Source organism: Callionymus lyra, chromosome 8 (assembly GCF_982586985.1).
Source record: "Callionymus lyra chromosome 8, fCalLyr1.hap1.1, whole genome shotgun sequence".
NCBI classification, from domain to species: domain Eukaryota; kingdom Metazoa; phylum Chordata; class Actinopteri; order Syngnathiformes; family Callionymidae; genus Callionymus; species Callionymus lyra.
This window is the reverse complement of record NC_141825.1, coordinates 887,073-902,414: the sequence shown is the minus strand read 5'-3', so window position 1 is coordinate 902,414 and position 15,342 is coordinate 887,073. Positions and strand designations below refer to the sequence as shown.

General features: G+C 39.9%; 2 protein-coding genes across 2 annotated transcripts; both read left to right on the top strand.

Annotated features, from left to right (window-relative positions):
* Positions 1-1,419: 1,419 nt before the first annotated feature.
* Positions 1,420-5,978, top strand: LOC148072613 (hyaluronidase-like). Its single transcript, XM_087797258.1, has 4 exons — positions 1,420-1,467; positions 1,739-2,664; positions 2,960-3,049; positions 5,408-5,978. Exons 2-4 carry the CDS (start codon positions 1,750-1,752, stop codon positions 5,735-5,737), a joined length of 1,335 nt encoding a protein of 444 aa, XP_087653384.1. The 5' UTR covers positions 1,420-1,467; positions 1,739-1,749; the 3' UTR covers positions 5,738-5,978.
* A 1,076-nt stretch (positions 5,979-7,054) lies between these two features.
* Positions 7,055-11,598, top strand: LOC148072612 (hyaluronidase-like). The gene is made up of 4 exons (XM_087797163.1): positions 7,055-7,203; positions 8,498-9,434; positions 10,415-10,504; positions 10,568-11,598. Exons 2-4 carry the CDS (start codon positions 8,517-8,519, stop codon positions 10,988-10,990), a joined length of 1,431 nt encoding a protein of 476 aa, XP_087653289.1. The 5' UTR covers positions 7,055-7,203; positions 8,498-8,516; the 3' UTR covers positions 10,991-11,598.
* Positions 11,599-15,342: the final 3,744 nt, after the last annotated feature.

The window sequence follows — 15,342 nt, the reverse complement described above, 5'->3', positions numbered from 1 at the left end:
TCATGACTAAAATAAGACATTCTGACACTTTACTTTTAAAGTAAATTGACTAAAAATTAATTAAAATAAGACCCTTTTCAGTTTGTACTGTATTATCCATGGTTCTTTTATGATTTTGTATAAATTAAAGTTAAATGCCAAATAAACTGCATAAACTGAACAACTACTGTATTTAGAACTTCCTTGTTGAACTATGTATTAACTGACACATGCACACCGCACACACACACCGCACACACACACACACACACACACACACACACACACACACACACACACACACACACACACACACACACACACACACACACACACACACACACACACACACACACACACACACACACACACACACGAATGCACCTATACAAACAAAACAAACAAACAAAACAAACAAAAGCACATAGATGTGGGCAGGCACTAGCAGACACACACACACACACAATTTAAGGGTGAAGCACTTAACACAATGTCATTGCTGCCATGACCAAACATACAAGAGTGAATTTGAGAAGACTTGAGAAGAGGAAGAGGAGTAAACCGTGAGATAGTTGTTTCTAAACAGCAGTGACTTAACAACTTCAACAAACCACAAGTGACCGTTTTTGGTTGAACTGAAGGAAATGTTCTTGTTTTACTCTCCCACTGCACCATAGTTCCTTTTTATGAACTTCATGGTGTCTTCAAGGCTTGAGGCACTAAATGACAACATAGTATAGAAGAGATGTTTACTGTTATCTAGACTTATTATGGGCTCAGTTGCTTTGGCATCCATTTTAAATGAATGTCTTGGAGAGGGACAGTGGAATCCTAGAGTGCTTCCATAATGAAGGAAAAAATTAAAATCAAATGAAAAAAACAGACCAAGGCTTTATTGATTAAAGTAGATTGATAAATGTCATAAATATCATGATGAAAGAGAAAATGTTCAACAGAAGATAAAACTAAACACATAAAGGGTCTTTACATTGTTTTGTTAACAAATGCACATTGCGCAATGTCACTCATTAGCTTACTCATTAATTGTCTTCATCAAAAATCTGATGTCACTGAATCATGTGTCATGTCGTCTTTTGGCCTCTTTGTGCCTCCTTTTCCTTGATGATGGTAGAGATGTATTTCTGTGAGGACGGGTTCTTGTTCTTTTGAGGTCCTTTTTATCATCAATGTGATGGATCGAAAATGTCCTATGTTTTTGTAATCGTCTATTTTTCAAACTGATTCGTCCTTAATTCATTTACATTTGATATACTGTATATTTTTTTCACTTCATCATCTCAAACATCCAGAATATAAAGGAATACATCATTTTCTAAATGAGGTTGTTGCTGTACTCATCATGATGACTTTTGAGTTCAGGGTCTGAGATATCTTTTGATCTTCTGATCAACTTCCTCTATGAAAAGGGAGCAGCACTCAAAGAAAAGATTGTAAAGCTCTTTGAGACGCTACTCAAGCAAGCAACAGGTGAGAGAACATTTACTTTCAATAAACTGTTTTAGGAAATACAAATGTTTGAAAACCATCTTAACATTAAAACTTTTAATACCTTTATGGTATAGATTTTAGAAACACTAACACTGTGTAATAATGTGTGTTTAATATTCAATCGTATTGAATTTAATTTAAAGTGGCAAATCATAACAGAGTTATTTTAAAACCCTTTACAGTTTAAAAAACATTTGTAATATTTGTTTTATAACTGTTTTTAAAAATAAAATGTTTCTTTTAAATCCAGTGTTGCCAACAATGGCTGAATCACGCTGGACCTTGGCTGTCATCATTATCTTCTCAATGATGACTGCTGTGTCATCTCTACCCCCGACTGAGCCACCGCTCATTCGCGATCATCCCTTCGTGGTGATTTGGAACGCGCCCACTCACCGCTGTCAACAGCTGCACATCAGTCTGGACACCACAGCCTTCCAAGCAGTGACTACACCTGTGGCAGGTCCTGGTCAGTTCCTAACCCTCTTCTACGAGGACCGTCTTGGACTTTACCCTAAAGTCGACATGGTCAAGGAAAGAATAGAAAGTGGAGGTGTTCCTCAGAAGGGGAACCTGACAGAGCACCTGGCTCTGGCCCGAGACCAGATAGACCAGTCCATCTCCCATGATTCCTCGCCTGGCCTTGCAGTGATCGACTGGGAGTCCTGGCGTCCACTGTGGGACCAGAATTGGGGATCCAAACGTATTTACCAGAGGCTGTCTTTGGCTCATGCTTTAAATATAGCCCCGTTCTTGTCTTCTAAGGAAGTTGCCATGTTAGCGAAGGAGCAGTTCCAGGATGCAGGGCAGCGCTTTATGGAGAGGACCATCAGCCTCGGCAGAGCTGAGCGTCCAAGCAGACGCTGGGGCTTCTACTTGTTCCCCGACTGTTTCAACTACGGATGGACCGAGGCCAACTACACTGGGAGGTGCTCTTCTAAGACCCAGAAGCAGAACAACCAGATGATGTGGCTGTGGGAGAAAAGCACGGCCCTCTTTCCATCCGTCTACCTCCACCTGTCCATCAGGAACTCCCATAATGCAGTGCTCTTTGTCCGCAACCGTGTCCATGAAGCCCTTCGGGTGGCACGGCTCCCTAAAAAGCCTTTGACCATGCCGATATACGTCTACTCCAGACCGCTGTACCGTGACCAGACCAAGATGTTCCTAAGTGAGGTCAGTTGTGGGGTCAAGAGTCATGTGTAGTTCAAGCTACTGATGTCTTTATTCCAGGTTGTGATGTTAGAAAACCTAAACATTACTGTTTGAGCGTAAAGCTCCACAAAACAAGTAGGCTGTTAATATGACCATCATCGCCTACCTTTGAAGCCTACAAGCGTCTTCAGTTTACACAATCATTCACTCTGTCATATCAAATAGGACACAAGGGCTTTTTTCGCAACATTTAATTGACGATACAATGCAACAAAACCTCAAGAACTGAGACACATGATTCATCTTCCGGCTCCAGGCGGACCTGGTGAGCACTGTGGGTGAGTCGGCAGCGTTGGGAGCAGCAGGAGTGGTGATGTGGGGAGGATCCAGGGATTACAACAACAAGGTAAACATAATCTTCATGCTTTCATTACAGCTATGAATATATTTTGCCACACTGAAATATACACTATCGGCTTTTTTACCACAGCTGAGTAGTGCCACACGCTGCAAGCTATTGGCGAGCTGTTGAGTCATTTTACGTACTTAAAGGGCAACTAATGTAAAAACCCAACTCTCCTGACTCACATATTTCAAATGTTGAAGTCTTCCTCTCCAAGATGCAGTAAGTCTCTTATCATGACCATGTTTTGAATTTATTACTTTATAAAGTTCTCCCCTGTCTGTAATCTAGGCGAATAAGAGGTTACGAGAGTTAAAACAATTGTTACATAATAATGGCTTCACATCCGCTTTGTTTATACAATGAGTCCCTTGGCCTTGGAGTCTTCTGGGATTGATGTTGTGTGGTGACAAACCTTGATGCTTGACAAATCCCAGCAAAGTGGGCGTGGTTATGCTAAACAGGATTTAATCTCCAGCGTTTTTAGTGTGTGGGGATTAAGCACATTTTCTAATGTAAATGTTTCAATGAAAAGAGAGTTTTGTACAAACAGACTAATACTGATGAGTACAGTAGAGGTCCAAGATCTATTTGAGAGACACTTTATGTGCCTTTTAAGCATAAAATGAAAACACCAAAAGTAGATTAGGAGGTTCAAACGTTTACATTGACACTGTTAATTGATCATCACTATGACACCAACTGTTTAAAAAAATATATACATATATTAAGCTCTTTATATGTAGGTGTAAACATAGACAATTAACCACTCAGCTGTCTTTGTTCCTGGATCAGAGCGATATCCATGAGAAGTTTCAGTCTGGCTTCCGTAAACATCACTCTACGGAGACAGCTATATTGAAAGTGTCCAGTGACATCATGATGTCGGCTGACTCTGGTAAATTCACTGTTCTGGTTCTCTTGGATCTGTCCTCAGCCTTTGACAGAGTTGATCACCAGATCCTGCTGAGAAGACTGATGGGTGAAGTGGGACTGTCTGGGTCTGTGTTAGAATGGTTCTCATCTTACCTTTCTGGGCGCAGTTTTAGTGTATCTGCCAATCAAATGAGGTCTGAATCGGCAGATCTGTTGTGTGGAGTCCCTCAAGGTTCTGTTCTGGGTCCTTTATTGTTTTTGCTGTACTTGATTCCCCTCGGTAAAATCATTCAGAGATTTCCAGATGTTTCTTATCACATTTTTGCTGATGACATCCAGCTCTACTGCTCTTTTGATCCAACTGAGCCCCAGAGGCTGAACAGCTTAGTCAATTGTTTGCTAGAAATCAAACAATGGCTGAGTGAAAACACTCTACAGCTAAATGTGGACAAAACTGAAACACTGGTGATTGCTCCTGATGATAAGATTCCAGGGTTGAGTCAGTACTTGGGTGACTTAGGTCAGTCTGTCAAACTGAGCCTGAGAAACCTGGGTGTTGTATTTGATAAAGACATGTCTCTTGTTCGACATTGCAGAAAATTGACCAGAAACTGTTTCCTTCAACTGAGAAAAATCTCTAAACTTAGGAAATTGTTGTCGGAACATGATCTGGAGCTTGTAATCCATGCGTTTGTTTCTTCTCGTCTGGACTATTGCAACAGTTTGTTTTCATGTCTTAACAAGAAGGAGCTGTCTCGTCTGCAGTTGATTCAGAACTCTGCAGCGAGAATTCTGACCCGCTCAAGTAGAAGAACTCACATTTCTCCGGTCCTTAAAACTCTTCACTGGCTTCCAGTTTCTTTCAGGATCAACTTTAAAATTCTGGTTCTTACTTTCAGAGCTATTCATGGTCAGGCTCCTCCTTACATCACTGATCTGATCCAGCCTTACACCCCAGCTCGGGCTCTGAGGTCTGTGGATCAGAATCTACTTATGGTTCCACGCACACGGCTCAGGACCAGAGGAGAGAAATCTTTTCAGGCTGTTGCTCCTAAGCTTTGGAACGATCTTCCTCTCTCTTTGCGCTTGATGGAGTCTACTGACTCCTTTAAGAAACATCTTAAGACGTTTCTATTTGTTCAGGCTTTTCCTTGAATTTCTCGAACTCCTGTGTTGTTCTCAGTATTATCTTGATCTTTAAAGTATGTACTTTTTTGAGTATTGTTTTGATTGTTTAAGCGCTTTGTGACCCTGGTCTCGAAAAGCGCTATATAAATAAATATTACTTACTTACTTACTTACTTACTTGTTCAGATTTTCTGTTAATAATAAACATTTAAAATTGTATCGAAATGTATTGTGTGTATGTCTTGCTTTCATATTAAAGGAAACACAGTTATATGTAGAAATATTTAAATTGAAATATGACTTCTGCATCAGATTCCTGGAAAATGTCTAAAAACATCTTGTGTCTTTGCCTACCAGGCGTCCTGCGAGTATCTGTCCGACCACCTGGCTTCCACTCTCGGCCCGTACGTGGCCAACGTGACGGCAGCAGCGATGCTCTGCAGCAGGGTCCTGTGTCAGGGGAGGGGTCGCTGCGTCAGGAAGAACTACGACTCGGACTACTACCTCCATCTGAACCCCCGCCACTTCAGCATCCTGCAGGCAAACATGAAGTACGTGGCTGTCGGTGTTCCATCTGCCGAAGACCTCCAGTACCTGGTGAAGCACTTCACCTGTCAGTGCTACGCTACTCAGAGCTGTTCGCCCAAACTCTCCCCGCCAACCAGCATCCAACGCATCTCAGTTTGATCACTGTCAATCTTTTAACTTCTCTGTGTCTGTTAGAAAGAAATGATGCTGCTCATTCAATATGCTTTGCTGACATATTTTCAAGAACATCTACCTTGCCTTTGCCTGCTTTCCTTACCTTTAACACTCTTCTGTGTAATTTCAATTCATGTTGCTTTAAATGATTTTTATTTCAAGTTACATTTTTACAGGTCATTCACAAACCAGAATGTTGGCTTCAATAAACATTATATCAAGCATTTTCAATTGTATTTAAAGTGTCAAATCATAAGAGAGTTGTCTGAAAACGATTTGGAGTTTTAATAAAACTATATAAGAAAAAAAAGAAAAACATGTCTTGGCCAATCACAATGAGTGACAGTGGTTTGGATAAACTTCCCTTCAACAGGCAGAAACCTCAAGCAGCACCAGACTCCTGTGGTCACAGGCTGGGAGGGAGAAGAGAGACAGGGTGATGAAAAAGGAGAGAGGGAGGAGAGAAAGAGAGAGAATACTGTAGAGATGTATAATAAATGGGTACATTTGTATAACGATTAACATTATACCACTCTATTCTTTACTTGAAAAATATGTTATAACATCCAAATACATCAAAGATTTAAAAAATAATAAAACAATGTTTTATATTAAGTAGTGACTTAAAAGTGGACGCCACAATTGATAGTTGTAAAAAGGATTCTTCTGGTCATATTAATATATTATTGTTGATATTAACATTGTGTTCAGACTGAACAGCCACTGGCCCTGGTGTTGTTTTATTTTATTCCTCTTATTTTTTTGCTACTTGTTCTGGGTAGTGACCACTGCAGATCAATAGACAAAAGAGACAAAAGAGTAAAACAATATTTACAGTGAAGGCTTCATCCATACTTCTATGATTGTGTAGCAGAAATCATAAAAAATCTGCTTTATGTACAGTTTTCCAAAGATCATCAAACTGAGCCTCAAGTTATGATTGTAAGCTTGTGTTTTTCCATGACATCAAACAGCATGGAAATTTCCTTCATCCAACTATGACTGGATAGCAAGGATAAACAACACCAAGTCGAGCATATTTTCAATCTGAGTGTGTAAAACCTCCCATGCTCATCCGTGCGAACACATCTGGAGGTAAACAACACTCACGAGGAGCCTCTGACTGAGTGACCAAGTTCATTGTCACATTCCTAGCATGTCTAAAACAAACATCTGGGCAATACCAGTGTGTCCACACACTGTCCTCCCGGAATGTCGTGGGACACCTTTCTCTTAAGAAGAGGCGGCGTCTTGTCTTGGCTGGAACACCCCCATAAAGAACCACAGACACCTTGAGGCAGGCGGTCGTGACAAGTTCCCACAAGAACTTTACCTGTAATTTAACAGGCTGCTTCGACTCCCACCGGCTCTTAAACACAGATGAGAGCGTGTTTATGAGACGCAGCCGTTATTTCAGGAGGAGCAAAGGTGGACTCAGGCGACTGCGGCAGGTAAGTGACAGTCAATTTGATCATCGTCAGGAGTTTACTAGTGTGTTTTAACACGGAGGGGTGACGATGACGTTCAAACCTGTTCCTCAAATCAACTTCTCAAACTGCCTTTGTAAAAGAGTAATAACTAAAGCATTCACATGTAAACTTTTGTTTCTTTTATATATATTTTTTTAATAGTTATATAGTGTTTATATTTTACGATGTAAATAGCATTTCATTTTAGTTGAATGACTTGGTATTGTGAACATTCATTTTTGATAATCTCCATCATTTATGTCTTTTTTATATTCATACAGCGATTAAAGAATGATGTGGCTTATAGTCTGTGACGTAGAACTAATTTATTTATCACTTTAACTCAATTAAAATGAAACTGGATCATTAGATTTTTTTCTGTTTACTGTGGTATTTTCTTTCAGATAATCTTAGTGTAAAATTAAAATTCAAGACAATAAAACAGTGTTGGCTCTGAGGCGGCGACAAAGGCTCAATGAGCATTTACGTTCGTTTGTAAGTAAGTAAGTAATTTTTATTTGTATAGCGCTTTTCAAGACCAGGGTCACAAAGTGCTTAAAAAATTCAAAACAATATTCAATAAAGTATATACTTTAAAGGGCAAGATAACACTGATAACACAACAGGAGTTCCAGAAAATCAAGGAAAAGCCTTAACAAATAAAAACGTCTTAAGATGTTTCTTGAAGGAGTCAGTATATCATCAAACACAGAGGGAGAGGAAGATCGTTCCAAAGCTTAGGAGCAACCGCCTGGAAGGATTTCTCTCCTCTGGTCCTGAACCGTGTGCGTGGAACCATCAGTAGATTCTGATCCACAGACCTCAGAGCCCGAGCTGGGGTGTAAGGCTGGATCAGATCAGTGATGTAAGGAGGAGCCTGACCATGAATAGCTCTCAAAGTTAGAACCAGAATTTTAAAGTTGATCCTGAAAGAAACTGGAAGCAAGTGAAGAATTTTAATGATCGGAGAAATGTGAGTTCTTCTAGTGGAGCGGGTCAGAATTCTTGCTACAGAGTTCTGAATCAACTGCAGGCGAGACAGATCCTTCTTGTTAAGACAAAAATAAACTGTTGTAGTCCAGGCGAGAAGACACAAGACAGGCAACTATAATGTTGTTGACTTCTGATACCATCACATTTGAGTTGAATTGCACATGCCCCAAGGTAACCTGGAAAATTTGAAGCACCTCTCCAAATATGGTGATGTTAGGTGTTTACCAAGGAAAACGTTGGGAATGAGAAGATCCTAATCAGTTTTGTTTGTTTTTCTTCACAGATCTGATACCATCGAAAACATGTCTTTTGTCCATAGATCCATGAAGGTATTGATGGCTCTTCTTGGCTCCTGCTGTGCCTTCCTAAGCACAGACCCTCCTCTTCTTGCTGGACACCCGTTCCTCTTTATGTGGAACGCCCCGACGGAACTGTGTGACATTCGTTTCGGTCTGCCTCTGGACCTTTCCTACTTCCATCTTGTCAGCAGTACATTGAAAACAGCCACCAACCAGAGCATCTCCATCTTCTACACTGACCGCTTTGGTATCTTCCCCTACGTGGACCTGGAGACCGGAGAGATGTACGACGATGGCCTGCCGCAGCTCGTCGACCTGCAGGAGCATCACGAACTGGCTGAAGACGATATCGAATATTACATCCCGTCGCACCAGAAAGGACTGGCTGTGCTGGACTTTGAAGAGTGGAGGCCGCAGTGGGTCAGGAACTGGGGAAGCAAAGACATCTACCGACAGATATCCATCGACACGGTCAAACAGAAAAATGGCAGCTTGTCCGATGAGGAAGCAGAAGACAGAGCGAGGATCGTATTTGAACGAGCAGCCAGGAAGTACTTTATTCGATCCATTCGCATCGGGAAGAGGCTCCGGCCGAACCGACGGTGGGGGTATTACCTCTACCCCGACTGCTACAACTACGACTACAACCAGGACATGGCGGGTTACACAGGGGAATGTCCAGAACTGGAGAAGGAACGAAACGATGAACTCTGGTGGCTTTGGAACGAATCTACAGCTCTGTTTCCCTCCATTTACTTGGAACTTGTTCTCAAAGATTCATGGCAGGCCAGGCAGTTTGTTCGCCATCGCATCCAGGAGGCCATGAGGGTGGCAACTATCCCAAAGAGTTTCTACTCAATACCTGTCTACGCCTACATCCGTCCTGTTTACAAGGACAGTGTGGACGACTACATGTCCGAGGTTCTTGTTTCCTACTTCTTTTTTTTTAACTTAAGTTTTATTAAAATGTTTTTTGTCACCATTAACCCATGACTCCAACCCAGTCTTTCCACACCAGTTGTGCAATTGGTAGTAAGTAAGTAGCTCATCCTTCCAGTGAGAAAGTAGTAAGTAAGTAAGTAAGTAAGTAAGTAATTTTTATTAGTATAGCACTTTTCCAGACCAGGGTCACAAAGCGCTTAAACAATCAAAACAATATTCAATAAAGTATATATTTTAAAGATCAAGATAAAACTGATAACACAACAGGAGTTCCAGAAAATCAAGGAAAAGCCTGAACAAATAGAAACGTCTTAATATGTTTCTTAAAGGAGTCAGTAGACTCCATCAAGCGCAAAGAGAGAGGAAGATCGTTCCAAAGTTTAGGAGCAAGTAGCAATGATTCCTGTTCACAATCAAAGGAGATTATATGTGAGTCTTATTTATGGATTGGAGAACAGTTTCCCTCATGTGGATGTCTCACACTTTTGTTTTCTAATATTTTTGTTTAGTTGTTTTCGAAAAACAAAATGTTCTGCTAACATTGTATCTGGCCTTGAGTTCACACCAAAAGCGATGCATGTTTGGCGTGGCAGGGTTGCCTCACCTGTGTTTCATGCAACATGTATGATTCAAATTCTACATTGAAAATCAGAACTTCTTTGACCAAGAGTGACGTGTAAACTGAAGGATCTGATGAACCCTTTTTGTTCATATACTGTACATTTGATCAATCGCTAGAAATCGAATAGAAAAGGCCATTTTGAGTTTCCTCTATATTAGGAACCAAACCCAGGAGCTCCCTTCCTAGAAGCAACACAAAAAATGGTGGGAAGTTGCATAGTGTCAGTGTCCCGTAAACAACATGGATGTTTGTCATTTTGTGTTTGCTGAAGATATGTGGTCTTGTTCTTAGCCTTCATTGACCGAGTTGTATCTGGTTATTTGCTGTGACGTTACAGATGGATCTGGTGAACACTATCGGAGAAGCTGCTGCTCTAGGTGCTGCTGGTGTGGTTTCCTGGGGCGATATGAATGTGACTGACACAGAGGTACCACCTATATACATACATCGTATTTAAACATATACTGAAAAATATCTCATCTTTAAATAGGATTCCTGCTTAGATGCACGGCGCCACCTGGAGCAGGTCATGAACCAATACATCCTCAATGTATCAACAGCAACTAAACACTGCAGCAAGGCCATCTGTCAGGGACAAGGTCGCTGTTTTAGGAAACGCTGGGACGACGACGTCTTCCTCCATCTTGATCCACGTCGCTACAGAATCGAAAGGAGCCATCGAGGTGGTCCACTGGTGGTCAGGGGTGGCTTGTCGCAGGATGACATCAACACATATAACAAGAGCTTTGACTGTCTGTGCTTCAGTGAAGCCCCGTGCAGGTCGGTCATGACCATCAATGAGATCCAGGGCAACAGCTTCCGTGTCACAGGTCCCTCAGGCAACGCTCAACCTGTGGACCAGTCACCTGCTCTACTGTTTGGGATTACTTTGTTGCTTCTGTTTTCCTTTTGAGATGAATAGTATTAATATACGTTTACTGCTGGCAGATTCACTGTGTACTTAACAAGTCACAACTCAAGTTAGTATGTTGTATTTTTTAACAGTTTTAGCAAACTCAAACAAGTTTATTCTTACTTAAGTTGTGGATTTGTTTGCTTGTTTTCAGTGTGCAAAGAAACAAAAATGAGGAAGCAAACGGAAATAGGACCTGCAGTAAATAAATTGTCCTGCAGGGGAAGACAAAGTATTTCAACAAAAAAACATTGGGGAATATTCTAGGACACAACACACAAAACAATTTAAATATGTATTATTTTTACGTAATAATTATGGCAAAATAAATGCGATATTTTTTTATGACTATTTGATAGCTTTGAATGGAAAAGTAAATGACGTGTGGTTGACATTAGTAAAATGCACTGGAGAGAAAAATGTATAAATATTGATTTATTTGCAACTGAAGAGCTTTTGATACATAATAAAATACATATCATAAACAATACTGTCATAATGATTGCTGTAAAGCTCTATCTAAAAAAGACTTTAATTGGCAGAGAAATCAAACTGCCCTCTTCTCATCATATTATATTTTTAATTCTGTATTACTGAGGATGACTGGAGACTTGGGGAGCTAAGGGGTGAAGAGAGCTGTTGAAAGAATTGAACTGTTTCTGCTGAAGAATCTGACAAAAAAGGCTGCTGTGAAACCACATATTGTTCTTTTGCTTTCAAAGATGATCTCTAGCACCATGTGGAGAGAACAGGAATCAGGTGTCAGATGGATCAACACCTGCACTGAGTAGTATTTCTTTAAACGGGTATGTACGTCAGTAAGTAAGTAATGGTTATTTCTAAAGCGCCTTTCTAGACCAGGGTCACAGACTGTTTAAATATCTAAAACAATTCACAGTTAAAATTATATACTATAAAGGGCAAAGACACATAAGACAAACACAGGAGTTCCAGAAAATCAGGGAAAAATCTTAAGAGCAACAGAAAAAACAAGAAAAAGAATAAACAGCATTTGTGTACAAATTCAACAAACTTATTGGAAACTATGAAGATTGTTCTCCTGTCCAATGAGAAATTCAAGTTTTTCATTTCTTAGTAAAGACACACTTATGATACTATAACACACTTAACATACGGTGGCAGTTAAGATCTTAGAATTTTGTGTGAAACAATGTCTACTAAAATATCTTAAAATACTATCAAATATGGCTAATTTCATTAATAAAACTCAGGGAATGAAGGGAGTAAATGCATTTGATTTTAATAAAAGTTGTATCTTCACTGACAAGAAGTACTGGTTAATAGTGTTAGTGCTTCCAACCCTTAGAGAGTGAGCAGAAAATGAGAGACATTTGAATTTTGAGTGAACTATCACATTAATAGGCAGCCAGGAGGTGTGAGAAACAATTTAAAACAATGATAACAGCCGTCACTCTCACAAGAAGTGATTGACACAAGATTGTGCTGTTGCCATAGCAACCCACGTGAGACAAAATATATATTTTTTCAGATATGTTCTACTGTCAAGCGGAATGTAGTGTGTTTGGTGCAAATAAAGCAATAATAGAAGTAACATATAAATATATTTTCTTCTATGGGCAGCCATGATTATCTAGAGTGAATTGCAGTCTAAAGCTACCTGGAATAATTCGGTTCTGTTTGTCCTCAACAGTTTAATATTTATCCTCCATATTACCAACCTGTCTCTTAGATCATATCCCAGGAAGGGGCTCCCCTTCCCTAGCTGACCCCTACTTTATGAACCTTTCAAAAGCAGTTTTTACCAAATAAGATAACTGAGCATATTTTAACGTGACTGTGTTTTGTCAGCTGAGCTAAGGTTTGATCTTTAATTCTCCATTTGGTGTGATAGGAAACCACATATATATTTAATCTATTAATAGAGGTTGTGTTCCTTATGCATTTGTTCCCATGAGTTGTTAAGTCAGCATATTCAGTGCAACTAGTGCAGTTATTTTTGAACTGCAAATTTAACTCGAGAATCCAGGATTTCATTTTGCAAACCTTTTAATTCTGGTGTCAATTTACATGGTTCTAAACTTCCTTTATTTTTGTCTGAGCCACATTCAACTGAAAACTGCAAATGCATAAAATTAACACTTCTTGGAGATATCGAGTAAACCCTTAGAATATATCTCTCCTTTTATTCCACCCTGTGTTGACATCTGCTCTGCATACACAAATGTTTCCCGGCATTGTAGAAAATACAAATTACTTCTTAAAACTCGGCTTAAGTGAGTCAGTGTAATCTGCTGAATAAAAGCTCTGTTGTTCTGCTTGTGGTTGGGGGTTTCAGCTACAATTCTGGGTCACCGGCTGCGTCTCATCTGACGCCCCACTGAGGGAATTCCCCCACCCCCCCAACGATATCTCACCCTGTGGACTTTTAGATGAGGGCGCGATTATAAACCTGTTCCAGTCCAACAACACAAACACTGAGGTTGTCGTTCGGGCTTTTGTTGCAGATAATGGCTGTTGTGTCATCAGAGGAACCTTTCATGCTGGAAATTGGACCTTGTGTTCGTCGCTTACCATGTCTGAACGACATGAGATATATGTCGACCAACAGTTTCTTTTCTTCATGTATGAAGCAAGTTTAATAGCATACTTATATTTATTTTAGAACCAAAAAAGGCCGGATTTTGGGTTGATTACTTTATACTTCCTTCTTGACAGTCAAACAGCACTGAATTGATCCATAAACTAATTAATGAATTGATTTGAACATACATTAGTTATCGATTTAACTATTGCTCGAGGGTAAAAAAAAAACACAATTAAGAGTTAAAAGACGAATTAAACATGTTTTTAGACAGACCTTAAACCAGAGTTAAATTAAAATAACAATAACAATGATAAATTAATACCGCAGATAAAAAAACTATTGTTCTAAATAATAGAGAAAAATAAAAATGTATATTTATGATGATGAACTACTTTTCTACCTTCATTAATATCCTAATATGTTTGGGGAAATGTTTGATCTAATAACTTAGACTCAAAAAAGACAAAATATAAAATTGAAAAAAAAAAGAAGAAAAAATACTGATAGTTTTACATTTTGTCTGTTTTTGCTCAGGTCACTCCAGTGCCTTGCACCCTAGGTAGCTGGGATGACCTCCTGTGTGTTATGTTAATACTTACTTTTCTAGAGAAAATGTCAAGTGGTTCGTCACAACTTGAACAGATGAAACTTCTTGACCAATCGCAGCGCAGCAGAGTGTCCATGGCGGCAGCAGAAAACAGTGCTGGCAGCAGTTGGGAGAAGGTCAGTGAGCAGCTTGTTCACAGTGGAGCCTCACTGTACCCGGCGCGCCATTGTATTGGAATGAATGGCCCATCTAATTACTGGAGCATGGGCGGAGGACAGGGGGTAGTTGGGGGGGATCGGTCCCTCACAAAAGACTCAAACACGCAGACCGGGTGCCAGAGGACACATTAAAACAAGTGATTAGGGAAGAATGTGGGAGACAAGGGCTTCTTCTTCGGCCGATTGTCAGGAAGAACACGGTTGGCTGGTTTGCTGATGGGATTTTGGTGGATTGTTCTGCCTGATATCAAAAGATCAAATAAACATGAAAAATAAACTGCTTCATACGACGGCTGGTTTAGAGAATGTGGGAAAATACAGAAATACAATTTGGATTCGTTCTATGGATGTAAAGGAGACTTTATTCTTGTTTCAGTTTTTTGTCTTGAGGTGTGCTCATCATGCAATTGGGTGGGATGAAAATCTTTTGTAATGTTTAGGAGGAAAGAACTTCTCCACCTCACTGCACTAGAGGGTTATTGGATAAGGTATGATTTCTATGAGAAGCAGATTAATCTGTCCATATATCAGAGACTCATATAGCCTCTTTACAGCATCTGTAAGAACAGCCTCTTATCGTGTGTCGATCAGATCTAAACGGACCAAAAACAAGAGCTTCAACACCAAATAAAAGTCTCATTTAATGGGGAAATTCGGGCTAAACAAACATAACAGCAACACTTTTATCCGTATTAGAAAACTCTTGACCATAACTAGTAATACGACGTTACCTAATGCTTCAGGAAGTGTAACAAGTGTGTGACAAGAAAAAAAGATAACATTTGAGGTTCTGGATTCAGGAAGTTATTTAAGTATTGGTCACTTTTACACTTTCTAACTAACTAAATAAACAAAGACATTAACTTCAATGTGACGATGAGGACAACATGGTGTAGGGTGGTGATGGGTGAGGGTGGTGGGTTCAGTCTTCAAGATGGTGCGCCAGGTCTGGGTGATGTGACTTCTAATTTTGTGAACCAACAAAATCCTAGAATCATTGGAAACTTTGATCATATCTTTA